Source organism: Calliopsis andreniformis, unplaced genomic scaffold (assembly GCF_051401765.1).
Source record: "Calliopsis andreniformis isolate RMS-2024a unplaced genomic scaffold, iyCalAndr_principal scaffold0022, whole genome shotgun sequence".
Classification (NCBI taxonomy): domain Eukaryota; kingdom Metazoa; phylum Arthropoda; class Insecta; order Hymenoptera; family Andrenidae; genus Calliopsis; species Calliopsis andreniformis.
Window position 1 is genome coordinate 4,372,164 of NW_027480432.1, and position 15,974 is coordinate 4,388,137.

General features: G+C 48.5%; 1 protein-coding gene across 2 annotated transcripts; it reads left to right on the plus strand.

The window, feature by feature from the left end:
- Positions 1-5,443: 5,443 nt before the first annotated feature.
- Positions 5,444-15,724, plus strand: LOC143186817 (netrin receptor UNC5C). 2 transcript variants are annotated; one of them, XM_076390603.1, is made up of 13 exons: positions 5,444-5,610; positions 7,465-7,682; positions 8,442-8,655; positions 11,567-11,905; positions 12,281-12,448; positions 12,674-12,838; positions 13,246-13,281; positions 13,344-13,614; positions 13,684-13,832; positions 13,905-14,638; positions 14,760-15,148; positions 15,230-15,331; positions 15,406-15,724. In XM_076390603.1, the coding sequence occupies exons 1-13, from the start codon at positions 5,550-5,552 to the stop codon at positions 15,575-15,577; spliced, it is 3,018 nt and encodes a 1,005-aa protein (XP_076246718.1). In that variant the 5' UTR covers positions 5,444-5,549; the 3' UTR covers positions 15,578-15,724. The 2 variants fall into 2 exon arrangements, with proteins under 2 accessions (XP_076246718.1, XP_076246719.1); XM_076390604.1 differs by having other exon boundaries at positions 13,684-13,820.
- Positions 15,725-15,974: the final 250 nt, after the last annotated feature.

Here is a 15,974-nt window from a genome sequence, read left to right on the forward strand (position 1 = left end):
TCTTCACCCTCCACCCTACCTCCACCTCACTCCCTCTACAGTCCCCCTCAAGCCCCAAATATGCAGCGCAAATAGTGCGTCGGTTCGCGCACAAGAAGTTCCGCCATGAATAGCTGATGGCTAATAAGTATCACGCTGTAGCGTTTCGTGGTCGAACCGCGGACCCCTCTTAGCGGTCGTTGAATTAATAATATTCGGCGAGGCGCATCTTAAACGACGACGTCGAAACCGAGACCTATCGCCCACCCCTCCATCACACCCCGCCCCCTTCCTCTTCATTTCCACCCTCTCGACCAGTCTCTTCTATCCAGTTTCGTCACCAGCAGCGATGTAAGAGCAGAGCAGCGGGTTTTCTCGAGTTTGCGAAGACAACAGCTGCACGCCCCTTGAAATATTAAGGAGTTTCATATGAGAGGCACGAACTCAACCCCTTAGAAGGAATCGATCTGCTGGTACAAAGCTGCTTCCTCGGTCCCTCATGATCGATAGGTTTGCGTACGATGTCCGCGAATCGACGTATTTGTGCAGCTGTAGGAGCATTTGCGATGCACGACGCTAAAGTGGATCGCTTTTATGTAACCTGTAACTATTTCCGGAAGGCAGTGTCTCTGTGACAAGGGGGACATTTAAGTTCACGCGCGAAACTTTTCCTGTCGAGGAAGCGGCTTCTATGTAGAGCAGCTGGAATAAACACTGATACGTTATGTAAGATGCACGCAGGCAATCATGGACATCATGGGACTCTGACAAGTGGATGTTGCATGATATGCAGCCCGCGCGTCAGGGGAATCGTGACGTAAGACGACGGTGTGTTTGATGGGAGAGATGGAGAACAGCTTGAAATGCAGAGCTTGCTAGGGATCCAGTGATATTATCAATGTCAGCTGTTGCATCTGGCTTTTCTTCTTTCTCCTCACTTGGAGGGCCATCAAAGGGTGAAAATCCAAGGCAATAAAATCCTCAGAAATTAAGACAAGGATACTCGAAACGTCGATACATCAGGAAGACGGATAGACAGGCGGTGGAACGCAGGGAACTAAACACGTTCTAAGACAATGCCTCGATCGATACTATCCATTCTATTTCCAGACAAATTGCCTCGATAAGTGTTTCAGAACTCGAATTAAAGTGAAATCGCCAACTCCTCGACTCCTTTCGGTGAAGGTATTGAATTATAAGATTGACTGGCACGAACGCAGAGGAATTAAATACTAATCGATCTCTGATGGCAGCCGATCGAGTTCAAGCTCCAGTCAAGCTAAACGCTATTTCAATCTGCTCGCAGTGTGCCAAATCGCGAAAATGGCACCTGCGGCGCCTTCGGTTCGAAATCTCGTGTTCCTAGGCGGTTTCCACCTTCTGCAACGTGAGCATCGCCAGTAACGCGGCGACACGGATTATCCGTGTTTAATGATCAAGCCCATCGTTACGCGTCCGCTCGTCATTTCTGTTTACTGTTCATGGATACAATTAACGGGGGCCGATTTAAACGAGATCGTCGATATTCGTGTTTAATGACGCGAAACGCCATTACGTAGCGTAAAACCGTTTTGTTTACACGTAATCATCGCGGCGCGTCTCTTGACACTGCGCTTTCGTTATTTCGTTCGTGCACCGCTGCCGATTGCAGGCGACAACGCCGCCTATCAGCTTGATGGAACTTTATGGGGCTGTTTGTGCAGTGGTGCATATTGTTTCTTTAATGGCTTCGAAAAACTGCTTCAATGGAATTAGATACCAAGCCTGAGCGCTATTCATTTTTAACTACTCTTATCCAAAAGGAATAAAATAACAAAAGACGGACAAATATTTCTTTAACGACAAATATAAGTGCTCATGAATTTTTGGATACTTATAAAGTCGAAATATTGAAGAATATTAGAAAAGAATTCTTTTCATCTAGCTTCCACCCTCTCAGCCACCCCAAGTTTTCAGTCGAGTAGCAATTCCTCTCAGTCATCTCGCAGATTGCTAGCGTTCAACATCCTCGCCACACGGAAACGGCCTCAGCGTGAATATTTCAGGGTCTGCAGCGAAGGAAGACAACCAGCAGGAGAAGAGGTCTGGGCACAAAGGGTGACGTCGCAAATCACGCGAACATCCTCCCCCGCGACGGTCCTGCGCGTGCCCCTCCTCTTTCCAATAAGCATCCGCGGGGTTAAACGCGCTCGGAGGCTCGTCAGGGCTCGAGGCGAGCGCGTTAATAATTCCAACCGCCGCTTATCTCGATTTAACATGATATGTCACGTGCTACACAAGGAACAAGCGCGCGGTAATTTATTCAAACACGTACACTGTACGCGAAGGTCCGCGCACACTTCGTACTCCCACACGCTGGAGGATCACATCTTTCCTCCCCACGATTCTAGCCTGTAGTCCTGGCGCGAAATTAGCGATCGCAATTAGTCGAGGAGCCTGACTGCCTTTCTTCCCGTTGTTTTCTTCGACCCACCTTCAGGCTAAGTGAGACAGCGCTGGGCAGATTGTTTCCCTCGATCCGCCCTCAGCCACCCTCTTTGTCTCGTCCCTCCCTTCCTATCGTTTCTCTTCTATCCTTATTTTTTCCGCGCGACTCTTGTTCATTCTTTTCCTGCCCCTCCTCTGGTCTCTCTTCTATTCTTTGTTCTCCCCCTGCTACCACTTTCTCCTTCTGTCTCCCCCCATCGCCCCTGCCTTTTCAGCCCCCTCTCCTAGTGTGGAGGCGCGTGGATCCAGCTCTCCCGAGGGCGACGTAAACCCCTGGACAAATTGCTACGTGTGTTTACGTTGAATCGCTTAAGCGACCGATACACCTTACTTTCATGGGTTCGAAGGTGGAGGCTGCTCGTGAAGTAGCGCGATAACCATCTGCCAGGGAAGGCCATCGGCGTAAGTCAAGCTTCGACGGGCCAGCCAGTTCGGACCTATATGTACACACGTTTATCTGGATTAAGATGACCCTGGCGTCTTCGCGAGCCGCAGACTCGATGCTGGAATCCTTGATAGAGAAGCTCTCTCGAATGCTTGCACTTCCGCGTAATCTTTGCCAGTTTAGTAATCCTTTGCTGCGAGGGTGGCATTAATTATGAGCAGTCGAGGGGATACTGGAATGGAGATTGTTCCAAGTTGTTCCTCGGCTTCCCTCAGAGGAATTGTGGGATACTGAGATCTTAATTGTCGGGTGGGAGTTGAGGGCCAGTGATCTTGTATCGGAATTGATTAAGTTTGGGTCTTTAAGAGATGGTTGAAAGGGGTTCTTTAGATTTTTTCATTAGGTGAGTCCCTTTTTCTGATGTTTCTTTGGAAAATAGACTACTTTTTAAACTTTCAAATATTCAAAAATTCAAAACTTCAAATATTCAAATATTCCAACTTTCAAATATTCAAATAATTACAAATTCTGAAATCACCAATCTCGAAGTCCCCAAGTTTACAAATCTCCCATAAACCTCTAAATTTTAAACCCTCCAATTCCTAAATTCTCAAGCCATCAGAGACAAAATTTAAGTTCCAATATTCCATTAAACCCTAAAATTTGAACGCAAGTGCCTTCCCCTGAATCACCACAACGCCGAGTCCCAAAGGTCCCCCAATCGATCATCGTCTCAAATCAGTGGAATTGATACGTTCTGCACAGACAAGCGAGTGAACGTGTGCACAGAGAGGCAAGCCAACGTGTCCACAGCGTCGTCAGAGGTTAATCCAACGGGGAAGACAGAACGGAAACAGTTCCCCTCGACGCGATTTATTTACACGTAACCCTTGCTGCGGTGTCGGTTTCTTAGACGCGTAACCAACCGATTCGGAAGCTAGTTTACCGTTACACCCTCCTTTCCTCTAGCGAAGACACAGACCGAGGATCGACGCTCTCTAACCTCGTTCCCGTGGTTGGATCCGATTTCACGTTCGAACGGATCGGCGGTGATCGACCGGTCAGAAATCCCATACGTTCCCGCGAGGATCCTCTTCGACGATCTCTTCTCCCGCGTGCAACCCGACCGTTCGTTCGCTTCGATGATATTCATTCGATCCTCGACGGTCTAACCCAGCTGCCGAACAGGGAGCGGCAACAATGACCCCGCGCGTTATTCAGAGAATAAAGGGGAGGAAAATTGGATCCTCGAGGCAGGAGCGTGTCAAGGTCGCGTCTTGATTCGAGTTGACTTTAATGCATGGTTTGCGTTGAGGATGTGAACCGACGCGGTCTGACGAGCAAATTGCGGGAAAAGTGGGACAGGGATTGGGGCTGCAGGGAAGTGGTGAAAGTTAAATAGAGAAAGCGGGAAGAATGGAAATTTCTTTTTTTATCGAGGAGTTCGTAAATTATTCGAAAAGAAGAACTGAAGTATTGCTAGTGTTTCAGAAATGCAACGTTCACTTTTCAGGTGTTTTAAATATCTCAAACTACATCTCAATAATGGAAAAAGTACCTGGCTCTCTAGAAGCATCTACTGTACATCGTATACTCGCTCAATATTCCAATTCCCTGAGGACCACCTAAGAGAACACACATTCTTCCATAAACCACCCTCAAATTTACACCCTTTCGTAAACCTCATAATTCTCTTATCTCTTCTCCAAAAAGAAAAATCGAACAGACACCTCATCAGAATAAAGAACTCCTCAGCATCCCCCACTCTACAATAAAGAGCACAAAGGTCCACGAATCGTCGCGAGAGGTACCACCCCCTGGAACTTTGCCCCGCGTTCGACTATTATTACGTTCAGTCGGTTCCCTCGTGAGAAGAGTAACTCGTAAATAAGACAATCGAGTGGAAATGTTTGGCGCGGCGCGCGCTCGTCCCGCGGCGATTTAGCCGGAAGGAGGATCGGCGCTCGCGGAAGAAGGCGCAGCCTCCGGCGTCGGCACGAGCACACCACCACCGAGCAGCCACTCTCTCCGCCGGCAGTGGCGGCGTCGCCACCACCACCCCCGACGACAAGGGGATGAAGAAGAGCGACGGTATCGAAGTGAGACGTGTATATATGTATATATAGAGGTGCGCGCACGTCGGCAAGTTCAGTCGTCTACCGCGTGCCGAGCCGCGAGCATCGCGCAGCCAGCAACCCTCCAGCCACTGCCAACCCCCTGGTTCCTTTCCCATTTTTCGTCCGCCACGGGGGACCCACTGCCACCAGTCACGTGTCTCCCGTTCCCTCTCTCGACCCATCCCCGTTTGCACGGTTGAACGGAAGTGCGGCCGACCAAGTGCCAGCCACCCCCTCTTGCCATGTAGTTCGCAACTGGGACTAATTAGCGACCAGTGTCTTTACTTCTCCCCGAGTTTTCATATGTATGGGGAGAGGGACGTGAGGGAGGGGTGACTAGTATCGCCTGCTACTGAAATGTCGATAACTCGTTGCATTTGGATCTTGAGTGAACGATGGATCTATCGGTAGAGGCTTCGATGAGGACCACGTTGACTCGTGACTCTGAGGGACAGAGATGTTCGAACCGTGGCCACGTGTAACGCGTACGGGACTCTGAGAGGACGAAGTTTGTCGTGATTATTGGGTTTTGGGGTCTGACGGTGGGATTCTGGGCGGTTTCAGTGAGATGTGAGCCTAGGATGGAGGTGAAGATCTGCATACTGCTTCTGGCGCTGCTTCGCCTGGCCAGCACGCTACACAGTAAGGATCGTTGAGTTGATTGTCGGCGGATCTTCGGGATGGTAGTTGGATTTAAGGTGCAGATGATGGGACGTGGTTGTGGGTGATTTAATCGCGGGATTTGATCGTGAATTTTTGGCGGGTTCGCGTTGCGTGTAGTGGAGCTCTGTTTATTAGTCACTTTTGATAAAATGTATATCAGATACTGTGCACCTTGTTTTATCAATTTTTTAATTTATTTTATTACACTTTCTTGAAATCGACTCAAGACACGATAATTCAAATACTAAATTGAGAGAATTTATTTTTTCAAAAGGATTGAAATTTGATTTATGTTTCAAAGCGGGAAAATATTCGAATTCGAAATATCCACTAGAAACAGACAAATCTAAAGTCACAGAACAAAGTTATAAGGACTATCTATCGATGATTAGAACCACCTTCCTAAAAAAGAGTTAAAAACAAATCATAGTACCACAAATTGAAGAATCTCTCGTCACTGTCGCCATCTGCGTACATTTTGATACCGCCAAGCTCCCCACATTAATGGAAAATAATGAAAACGAACTACCCCACTTTGGTTCCCGCCCCATCGTGGCAGCTGCAATTAATCACCTTCAACACGAAAAAGAAATCTGGACATAAATCTACGCTGCAAATAAAATCTGCAAAATTAATCACCTGTTCTCCACTCTCCGCCGACACGTAGCACGAAACGAAGGAAACAAAATCCTGTCGCGACACAAAGAAGCTTGTTTCACGAACCGTGGACAATAAAATCCAACGTCACCTAGCTGGTCATCTTCGACGCGGGTCCAGGCCTCGCTCGAAGTTTACAACTTCGGGCAAAGTGTCCCCTGCAAGTATCCCCCTCTCGACAGAGATAAATTCGCGCGCGGAATTTACGCGTGCAGCCCGATATCCTACAAAGCCCAGGGCTCGAAATCGTGACATGTTTTCCCGTAAGCGTGACAGCCACGGGGTAATCGTCGTTCCGCTGGTCTCCTACGGTTTACAGCTCCGAGTCAAACAAGAGGCACGATCGCCTACTCGCGCGCAGGCAATAAACTTCCCGCGCGAGCTTAACGCGAGATGGCAAAGGGGAGCGAGAGCATCGCGTACACCGAGCGCAAAGACTAAGAGATCTCTTAAGCGACTGGATCCCGCTGACTGATACACGACGTAAAATCCCTTCCCCCCAGCAACCGCGAGCGCCATTAAACCAGGCCCCGCCGTTTCCATCGCGCGACGTCTAAATTTACCGCGCACCGACCCTCCCTGAGCACGCCCGATCGGCCGGACGTCGTTTCACTTGTTAACGCGGCCAAGATCATCAGGGAAGCGCGGCGGAGATCTCTCGCGCCTCGTTTCGCTCGCTGAATTAACCCCTTCAAATCCGCCTGCAGATCTGCGATCCTTATCGACCGCTCGCGGGGTAATAAGTTAAGGGGATAACGATGCTCGACGTGCTGGGCTTCAGGTGGATGCGTAGGAATGGAAATGCTGAGAGGAAGTCGACGATTTTTAAGACAGCTTCGATATAAATACGAAAGAGGCTAAGTGAGAGAATGAAATTTATGAATCTGTGCGAAGAAGTGGTTTTTATATTTTTTCTAGGCTTTTCGTTAATTTCTATGTTCTATGAATTGACTTTTTTCTTTCCTGGAGGTGATAGCTCCTCATAGAAATTATTACAGAAATTACTACTCTTGTATATGTAGTATTGTGAATTCAGAAGTTGTTAGTGGATCTGTTTGGCTCAGTAGAAAAATTCATAGAGATGACACACACGCGTTTCCCTTATTAGCCGAATTTGTCACATCTATTGCTACTACTTGCAGAGCGTAAGAGTCAATGTCTACTATTTTGTTCCAGATACGAAGGAGGAGGACGATGCAGAAGAGGACGAAGAGGAGAATTATCCAGTGGATGAGTACGATTACGGTGACTACGGTGAAACCGCGACCATAACCAGCGACACCGATCTTATCGCTGGTGGCTCGTTGCCGATCTTCCTGGCAGAGCCTGTCGACACGTTCGTTGTAAAGGGGAAGCCGGCTACCCTACACTGTCGAGCTGCACATGCCCTTCAGGTATGGAAACTAAACTTGCAAGCGTGTGAAGTCTCGAAACTCGCTTACTGTCTCCAAGCTTGCATAGAAAATTTATGTGGAAGACACTATAGCTACACATAGCTCCCTTATAATTAGAAAAAATAGGTACGTCTAAAAAGTACGTTCTACTTACTAAGGAAGAGACACATAACAAGAATATCGTTAGACAGATATATTCTCAGCCAAGTCAATTTTTAATAAAACTGAAAAAACATTTGTGTAAAATATTATGTAGGTATTTATAGACCCTCTAAAGAAAATACTAATCAATGAAGATCACAAGAGATCAAATTTCAAAAATTCAATATAAATAGAAAATCAATAAAAATGACTTCCTCTGTGTTTTTCCCCTGTGATCTTCAAGTGCCAAAGCCCCAACAATCTCTCCACCCCCGATCCCCTTGAAATTACCCCCAAGCTGTGAACCACTTTGAAAAGAAACCGGCACGTGAAAATCCGTCTCACAGGCGACTCTTTGCTCGCGGAACAATGCGATCCAAGGTGTGTCGAAAAGGAGAAACAAAGTGGCGTAGAAGGATCACTTTACCCTCGGTGGACAGCTTTTTGGCCCTGTTCCGTTTCACGCGTCCCGCGGAACAGGGCCCACCTGGCCGTCATTTTCCACTCGAGCCTTATTAACCACTCAAACGCAGGCGAGCTCGTTCTCGACTCGCCTGGATTTGTCGCGCGCTGCGAGCTGCTCCAATCCCCTGGCACCTTATTCCCGTCGGTTCGCAGGTGTACTTCCGGTGTAACGGTGACCGAACCGAGCGATCGCAGCAGCAGGATTTTGTCGACCCTCGTACAGGGACGAGGGTCGTCGAGGTCGAGTTGAACGTGACGAAGAACGAGGTCGAGGAGTACTTCGGTAGGGACAGGTTCAAGTGCGAGTGCGTGGCGTGGTCGGGACCGGGTCAGATTCGAGGGCAGCCTGCTACGGTTGAGGTCGCCTGTAAGTAGAGAACACTCCAATCTCTCCACTACTCTCGCGCTGTCTCTCCCTCGCGCCCTTTGGTACCCTTTCCCTCAGCCTTCCTTCATGGGAAGCGTGGATGCCTTTTGAATTTCTCAGGGGGAATTTTAACCCCTTGCCATGCTTTAACGAGACTGACTCGTGCGCTTTTTATAATATCTTCGCTGCCGATTGCGCTGTAATTTTAATACTAAAAGTAGTATTATTCATCGTCAATTATTCTTCGTGAAAAAATTCGCGGGTCATAATATCTATCGTAATGTCCCTAGAAGCTAAGGAAAGAAAAATTGTTCTCAAGTTGAGATGTGAGGACGTAGTATACTCGCCAAACACCCCCATTCTCCAGTAAAAATAAAAATGGTCGTATATCTGTTTAGTTGCCACGATTTGATAAAACTGTGGGTTATATCGTTGAATCCTGGCGACAATGTGTCCCCTGAAGCCATTTCATGGGGATGGAAACGAAGAAACGATTGAGAATACCCAGGCAGTTTTCCTCCCTTTCGGAGGAGACATTGAGAATTGCGGAGGGTTCGCGAATATTAACTTGTTTATGATAGTGTGACTCAATTCTGAATCATGATACTCTGTAACAACGCAGAGGGGTCTCTAACCCTCATTTCCAATTTTTTTACGACACCTAAAGGGAGGGAAAATCCCCTAAAAAAATATCCCAGATTCCAGATTCTGATATCCCTCTACAAAACATATCCTTTTTCAAACAGCATAGTTTCCAGAGGATTATTCAAAGAACCCACCCCCTGCCAATACGAAAATCTCACTGCACGCAGTTTCATCGATGAACGTAACCAGGGGATGCAATCAAGAAGAACATCCCCGAATAATAGTTTCCATAATTTGGGTAGTACGAGCGGAACGAGAGACGAGGGTGAACCGAGGGTTGAGGGCGCGAATGAACGCGTAATTGTGCCGTATTCGAGGCAAAGCGTAGGGGGTGGCGAGAAAGAGGGATTTGGCTGCGGTCGAACGAGAGAAAACGGCCGACAGCGACTATAGCACCTGGAATCGGTCATAAAACGTAACTTCATTAACCCGATTAGCGGCAGTCGACTCTCGAACAGGGGTTTCCGAGATACCCGACGCGAAATTCACTCTCGTAAGCTTCGCTGTCGACGAGGGTTAGCCACCCTGCTGGCCGCTTGTTTTCATCGGGTATCTCGTGATGCGTAAACCGTGGCCGAAAATCTAATCGATATTCTATCGCGGGCAAACACCTGTGAATACAGGATCGTCCCCCCCGCCCCACCCACGCGGCCTGTACTATGATTCCCTTCCTTTTTTGAAAGGTGTATCATTGCCATGCAAATTGGAACGGTAACCTGTGAACCGCGCGATTCGGTATTCAAGTTGCGCCTCTGTGGGACCTTCATTCTTTTGTATCTATATTGCCGTGCGCGTGCTGTTTTCATTGACTCTGACGCAGTGTCAGTGCTCGTTAATGTGGGAGGGTGGATAGGGTCAATGTTGAATCGTTGATGAAATTTCGTATAGTTGGATGATGGCCAAATTATTGCCATTGAGTTTAGGGAACGTTGTTTTACATCCTGCACTGGACTGTAGTTTTCAGAAATTGTTTCATTGAAGGCATTGAATAAGTTGAATTCGTAAATTACGTTCATTCTAATGCGAGCTTCGATCTCCTTTGATCGATGCAAGGAAGCTTTATCCTGGACGGACGTCGAAAACGAAATTCCACGTGCTCGCGTCGAAAGAGCAATTTTCATTCAGACGCGTCGCGGCGCGGCGCGCAAACACGCGGGGCAAACAGGAAGCAGAATTAAATCGGTGTTTGCGTGCAAACAGGAAACGGACGTGCTTTCGAAATTGAATACGCGGAATATCGATCGGCCCTACTGTCGTCGAAAGGATGCCATGAGTATTTAGGAAAACACTTCAAAAAGCATGTAACAATTTTACATGTTTTTGTCCCACAATGATCTCAAAGAAGTAGACACAAGATTCTAAAAGAAGCTGCGTATTTAAAAGTTAGTCTTTTTCGTTTCTTCTGTTCAGATGCTTATTTTTGAACTCCATAGAATATTTCTTCATTTCTTCATTTCTTCAATATTCCATTTGCTGATAGTTCAAGAAAAAATAGCTCACTCTTGTCATCAACTTGTCCAAATATCTCAAAATTAAAAATCCCAGGATGTGTCATTTTCCTATCCAGATCACCAACAAAATCCTATCAGCCGCAATATGAAAGTATCGCAGACGTCCTGGACATAAAGGATTAAGACACCAGCCATCTCATAGTTAATCGTTACGTGTTAATTAGATGAAATGATGCAACAGCACAGGCGAGAATCCACGCTAACGAGAAAGGGACGATCACCTCGTTTTCCTCTGGCAGTAACCAGACTGTTCCAATAAACGTTACGCGGCGCATCTAATCGTTCATATTTCCCATTCACGGGCATATTAAAAGCAGCCCGCGGGGTCGTGCAATATGGCATCGGGTCGAAAGTAGTCTAGACGTCCGCAGGGAGCAAGAATGTAGCTGGGTAGGTGGATCGGCGTTCCCGCTGTGCCATTGCACGCCGCTCTTCACGGACGGCCATAAAGGCACCTATTTTGCCGCGGTACACACGGCGCACCGAATAATATGCCATAGCCAGTGGCTGGCCGGACGAATAGCCACCCTCGTGCCCGCGGATCGAGGCGAAATCTTTTTCCGCCTTTCCTACTAGCGCGCAGTATAGACGCGGCCCATGAAAGCGCCCTTGCATTTATACGCGCGCCCTAATATCGCTGAGTGCCCTACTCCCTCTTCCCCTTCCATTCTCCTCTGTACCATGTCTCGTCGACCTCTAGTGCCCGTGTTTCCCTCGAATATTAAAAAAAAAAAAAATTCCCGCTGCCGAGGCAGACCTGAAGAAGCATTTCCTGTCGCCACCCTACTCGCTGTCCGTCGAGGCTGGCCGCAACGCTGAGCTGCGCTGCACCCCACCATTAGGGGTGCCACAGCCCAAGGTCTACTGGCTCAAGAATGGCTCGCCCCTCGAGACGATCACCACCTCCACGCCGCTGTCTTCTATCCCGGACAGCATCCCCAACGAGGTGTCATCTGTTGGTAACTTCGTCCAGACCGCTGAAGGACACCTGATACTGGGGGAGGCTGAGCTCAGACACCAGGGGAATTACTCTTGCGTAGCTGAGAACATCGCTGCCAGGAGGGTCAGTGAACCGGCTGTGCTGACGGTTTACGGTGAGACCTCTTGCGAATTCAGAGAAAGGACATGAATATTGAAATGCTTGCGGGCACGTTGGCTTCGACTTGGGTGCACCTGCATACCTGGATGTATCGATAATTGGATAGAATATGGATGTGTGGGGTTTTCTTGTTATGATGAATATGTTGAGATGCTGTACGGAGAGGTTTGAAAATTTTTCACGTGAAAATAGTTTCTTCATTTCTTCATCTCTTAATTTTTTCAAGAATATTTAAAATGATACTCTGAATCAAAAATTCAATGACTTGAAGATCTAGCCAATTGACAAATCCAGTGATCCTCGATTGCATCCTCGAATGAGGAAAGCTTCGACTCTCATAACGATCAGCTTCTTTTGGACTCGTTCCCAGTGAACGGCGGGTGGTCCTCCTGGTCAGGATGGTCGGACTGCAGCACCCGTTGCGGCCGAGGCGTACAAAAGAGGACACGGACGTGCACGAACCCAGTGCCTATCAATGGGGGTCAGTCCTGTCCAGGTCCAGCGACGCAAAGGGTCGAGTGCAATCCCTCCTGCCCCGGTAAGCGAGGCCACGAGCATTTAATCGCGAGAGTAACAATGGCACATCAAACAGCCCCAACCAGACTCTCCCCTATCGTCTCGACGACACTATCAGAAACGAGGTCTTCAAAATACAGAGACGAGGCGGGCTGTGTTTGGAATGCAACAGCGTTCCTGACGGTGCCACGACGAATCTGATAACCGAGATTTAATCGTGATTTTCAAATTCACCCGTTGCTTTCAGCGGTCGACGGCAGATGGTCAAGTTGGTCCTCGTGGTCTGCATGCGGTCCCGATTGTTCCAGAGTGAGGAGGAGATCCTGCAACGACCCCCCGCCGAGCAACGGCGGTCGTCCCTGTCAAGGCAAGGACGTCATCGTCGAGTCCTGTGCCGCGGATCGATGTAATGGTGAGCTCCAGCTGGGCCCTGCGCCGCTTCTTTTCCCCTTTGTTCCCTCATTGTCGAGTAACTCGGCCCCCGACTCGCGATTTAAATTAATAATGACTCGCAGAAAGATTTCGATCTCCCATTCAGACGAACTGCAGCGTAATCGTCTTCGATTAACCGGTCGTTGGAAGCCTGCAAACACTCCCATTGTTAGGTGAGAGGCGCGAAATTCTTGGAATCTCGGGATTTAGGTAATTTTTCGGAGTGGATCGTTAGTTGAACTCTGGAAAGATTAACGTCGCGATGCTGGCGTAGTTCAGGCACGTTCGGCTTGTTAAGCTCGCAGATAAGGCGACCGTGATCCAGCAAGACGCGGAGACCCGAAATCACGTCTGTTCCTTAGACTAAGTCACTTTTCATGCATGCAGCTCTCGGACAGGATGGACCACGAGTGTTCAAAGAAGGTAAATGCAGCAGCACTCTGTGCCAGTTTTAGAACGTGCTTCTGAAACTATGTGTATCGCAGCGGCTAGGTCGATCGATCACAGGAACATTCTGACTCTGTGGATCATCCTGAGCCTGGCAGCGATCATCCTGGCTCTGGCAACTATCTTCTTCGTCAAGCTGATGCGTCGGAAGGAGAGGATGCACGCTTTGTACGGCGTAGCGAGACTCGACTTCCGGCGACCTGGTGACCTGGCCAAGTCAGTGGTGTCCAAGAACGAGAGGTCAGGGTTCTCCATGGACAGGCGATTGGAGCAGGTGATCGATGAGTCGAATGCTGCTAGGATGCCTAGGTAAACGAGCCTCGAGGAGTTTACCCCCGATCGATCCCTTTCCCCCGTTGAAAGTCTGACAATACACAGGTCCTGCTCGGAGCACCACTACGACGTGCCACAACTCTCCCTGCCCTCGACCACCAGACCATCGCCCAGTTCCTCGGTCACCAGGTCATCCTGCAGGAACTCGCAGAAGGGTCGGGTTTTGTCTGACAACGAGGAAGGTCGATCTTCTCGTAAGAAGTCAATATTAACCTTCTGGAGATAATTCTGTTTCAATTAGACAGCAATGGGTCCTTGGTGTTCAGGGTCCACGTGTCAGGCGAACCCAGAGAGCACCAACGATGACGACGACGACCACGACGATGATGAGAGACTCGGAGAGGAAGATAAAAGCCACGAGGATTCTGGTGGATTCATTGTGAGAGCCATTGTGGACGAGCAAGGTGCCCTGCTTGTGGTCCCAGAGGCTGGGGTCTCTATGTCTGTCCCTGAAGGGGCGATTTCCCGTGGCCGTAGGCATAGTTTGCATTTGGCTGTCCTGGGGGATGACTCTCTGAGGCCTAGCCTGCCTCCTGGTTTAACCCTGCTATCTGCAGTGGTTGCTTGTGGGCCGAATGGTATCGATCTAGTGAAACCAGTGATCCTGCAGTTTGAGCACTGTGCTGAATTAAGGACTGGCAACTGGGAACTGAGTCTTTGGTCCACTGACCTGGATCTGGAGACTCGTTCTAATAACTCTACTAACTCGTCGACCAGTTCCAACGTGACCTCCACGTCGATGTGGCGGAAGATTTTAACGCTGGGTGGGGAACCTATCAACCTCCCTGGACAACCATTTGCGCAGCTGGACCACTCTGGAGTGTTCTTGGTTACTGAGACGCCTAGCGTCTACGCGGTTGCTGGAGAGAACTCTACTGTGGCTCCGGGATTAGCTGTCAAGAGGATTTGTGTGGTGGTTTTCTTGACACGAGAGAGAGATCATATCAGGTGCCACTTGATGGAGGACACCAAGGCAGCGTTTAAGATGCTGATGGAGCAGGTTGGTTCGGGACTGCTCTCCAAACTTGGGAAAACTCTTTTTATATTTTACATTACCTCAAATTCTCTATTCATTAAGAAATCGAGTGTTAAATGAACTATTTATTTCTCAATTAATGCAGGAGCGCCGATCAGGCGGAACTAGAATCGATCAAGGAGTGCTAGGCCTCAGAGCAGGTAGTTCACCGCTTCGTATCGATTTGGAAGACAGGGAAAGTGGTTTCGTGGAGCGCCAGGAGGTTCCCCATCGTCGAATCTGGTCCACGACTAGGATGAGTGTGAGAAGATCCTTCAGGATCGAGAAAATGGTCGGCGAAGTGAGGCTCAGCTTCGAACTACGAGTCAGTCAGTGTGGTTTCGAGGAACACGCGCTGTTCCTGAGGATCGACTTAGATTTGATGAAGAGAAACGGATCTAGTGGAAAGAGGACCACGAAAACAGAATCCTCTGTCGTTCTACGTGGGAAGAATTCTACGAGGTCAACTGAGTCTGTCGTTCCAAGGCCCTTCAGGTATCATTAATTCTCTATTATACTCCATTATTCTAGACTATATTCACGTTATCCATTTCTCCAATTTTGTACTCGTTGAAGATTCTCGAAAACGCTGAGAAAGCAGCTCTGCCAGTGCCTCGATCCGCCCAGCGCTCGAGGCAACGACTGGAGGATGCTTGCACAAAGACTGCAAGTGGATCGGTGGGTATCTCCCAACGATCTCCCATCAAAGAGCAGCGATCTCTCATTAAACTGTAATTCTGATTCGCTTTCAGATACGTCGATTACTTCGCTACGAAAGCGAGCCCAACGGAGCACATCCTGGACCTCTGGGAGGCGAAGCACCAGGAGGCCACAGCTCTAGCAGACCTCCTGAATCATTTAAGACTGATGGGCCGCGTGGATGCAGCCAACGTTCTAGAAAGCCGCCTCGGGCCATGGATCTGAGACGCCACCCACTGCCAATTAACACTCTCCCCTTTGCAACTTTATAACGTTTTGTACATAAACGAAATATATATTGTGTCCGAAAGAAGAGATCAATGTAGAACCACGTTGTATAGAGATAATGATCGTGTTTGTACATAAAGCTCGTTTATAGCAAACCTCAGTATGAAATCAATCACCTCGTCAAACTCCTCATCCCACTCAAAACTAGAATTCAACTCTTCGAGAGATTGAACTTTCCTCAGAGTGTCCAGTCTCTCCAAATTCCCTTGAAACAGCGTCTACCAATGACCATCAAGCGTCTTTCGAACATCCTCACACCCTGCAGCCCTGAAAGGCCGATAATCGTCCTCACGAGCCCTCGCAGACCGTCGAGTTCTCTCGATCACCGAGATCC

What these genes read in the sequence shown, in the direction of transcription:
- LOC143186817 (XM_076390603.1), top strand. Translation starts at nt 5,550, where the DNA reads ATGGAGGTGAAGATCTGCATACTGCTTCTGGCGCTGCTTCGCCTGGCC. An exon ending in AATGCTGCTAGGATGCCTAG is followed by an intron (nt 13,615 to 13,683) that starts GTAAACGAGCCT and finishes GACAATACACAG; the next exon opens with GTCCTGCTCGGAGCACCACT. An exon ending in CAAAGACTGCAAGTGGATCG is followed by an intron (nt 15,332 to 15,405) that starts GTGGGTATCTCC and finishes ATTCGCTTTCAG; the next exon opens with ATACGTCGATTACTTCGCTA.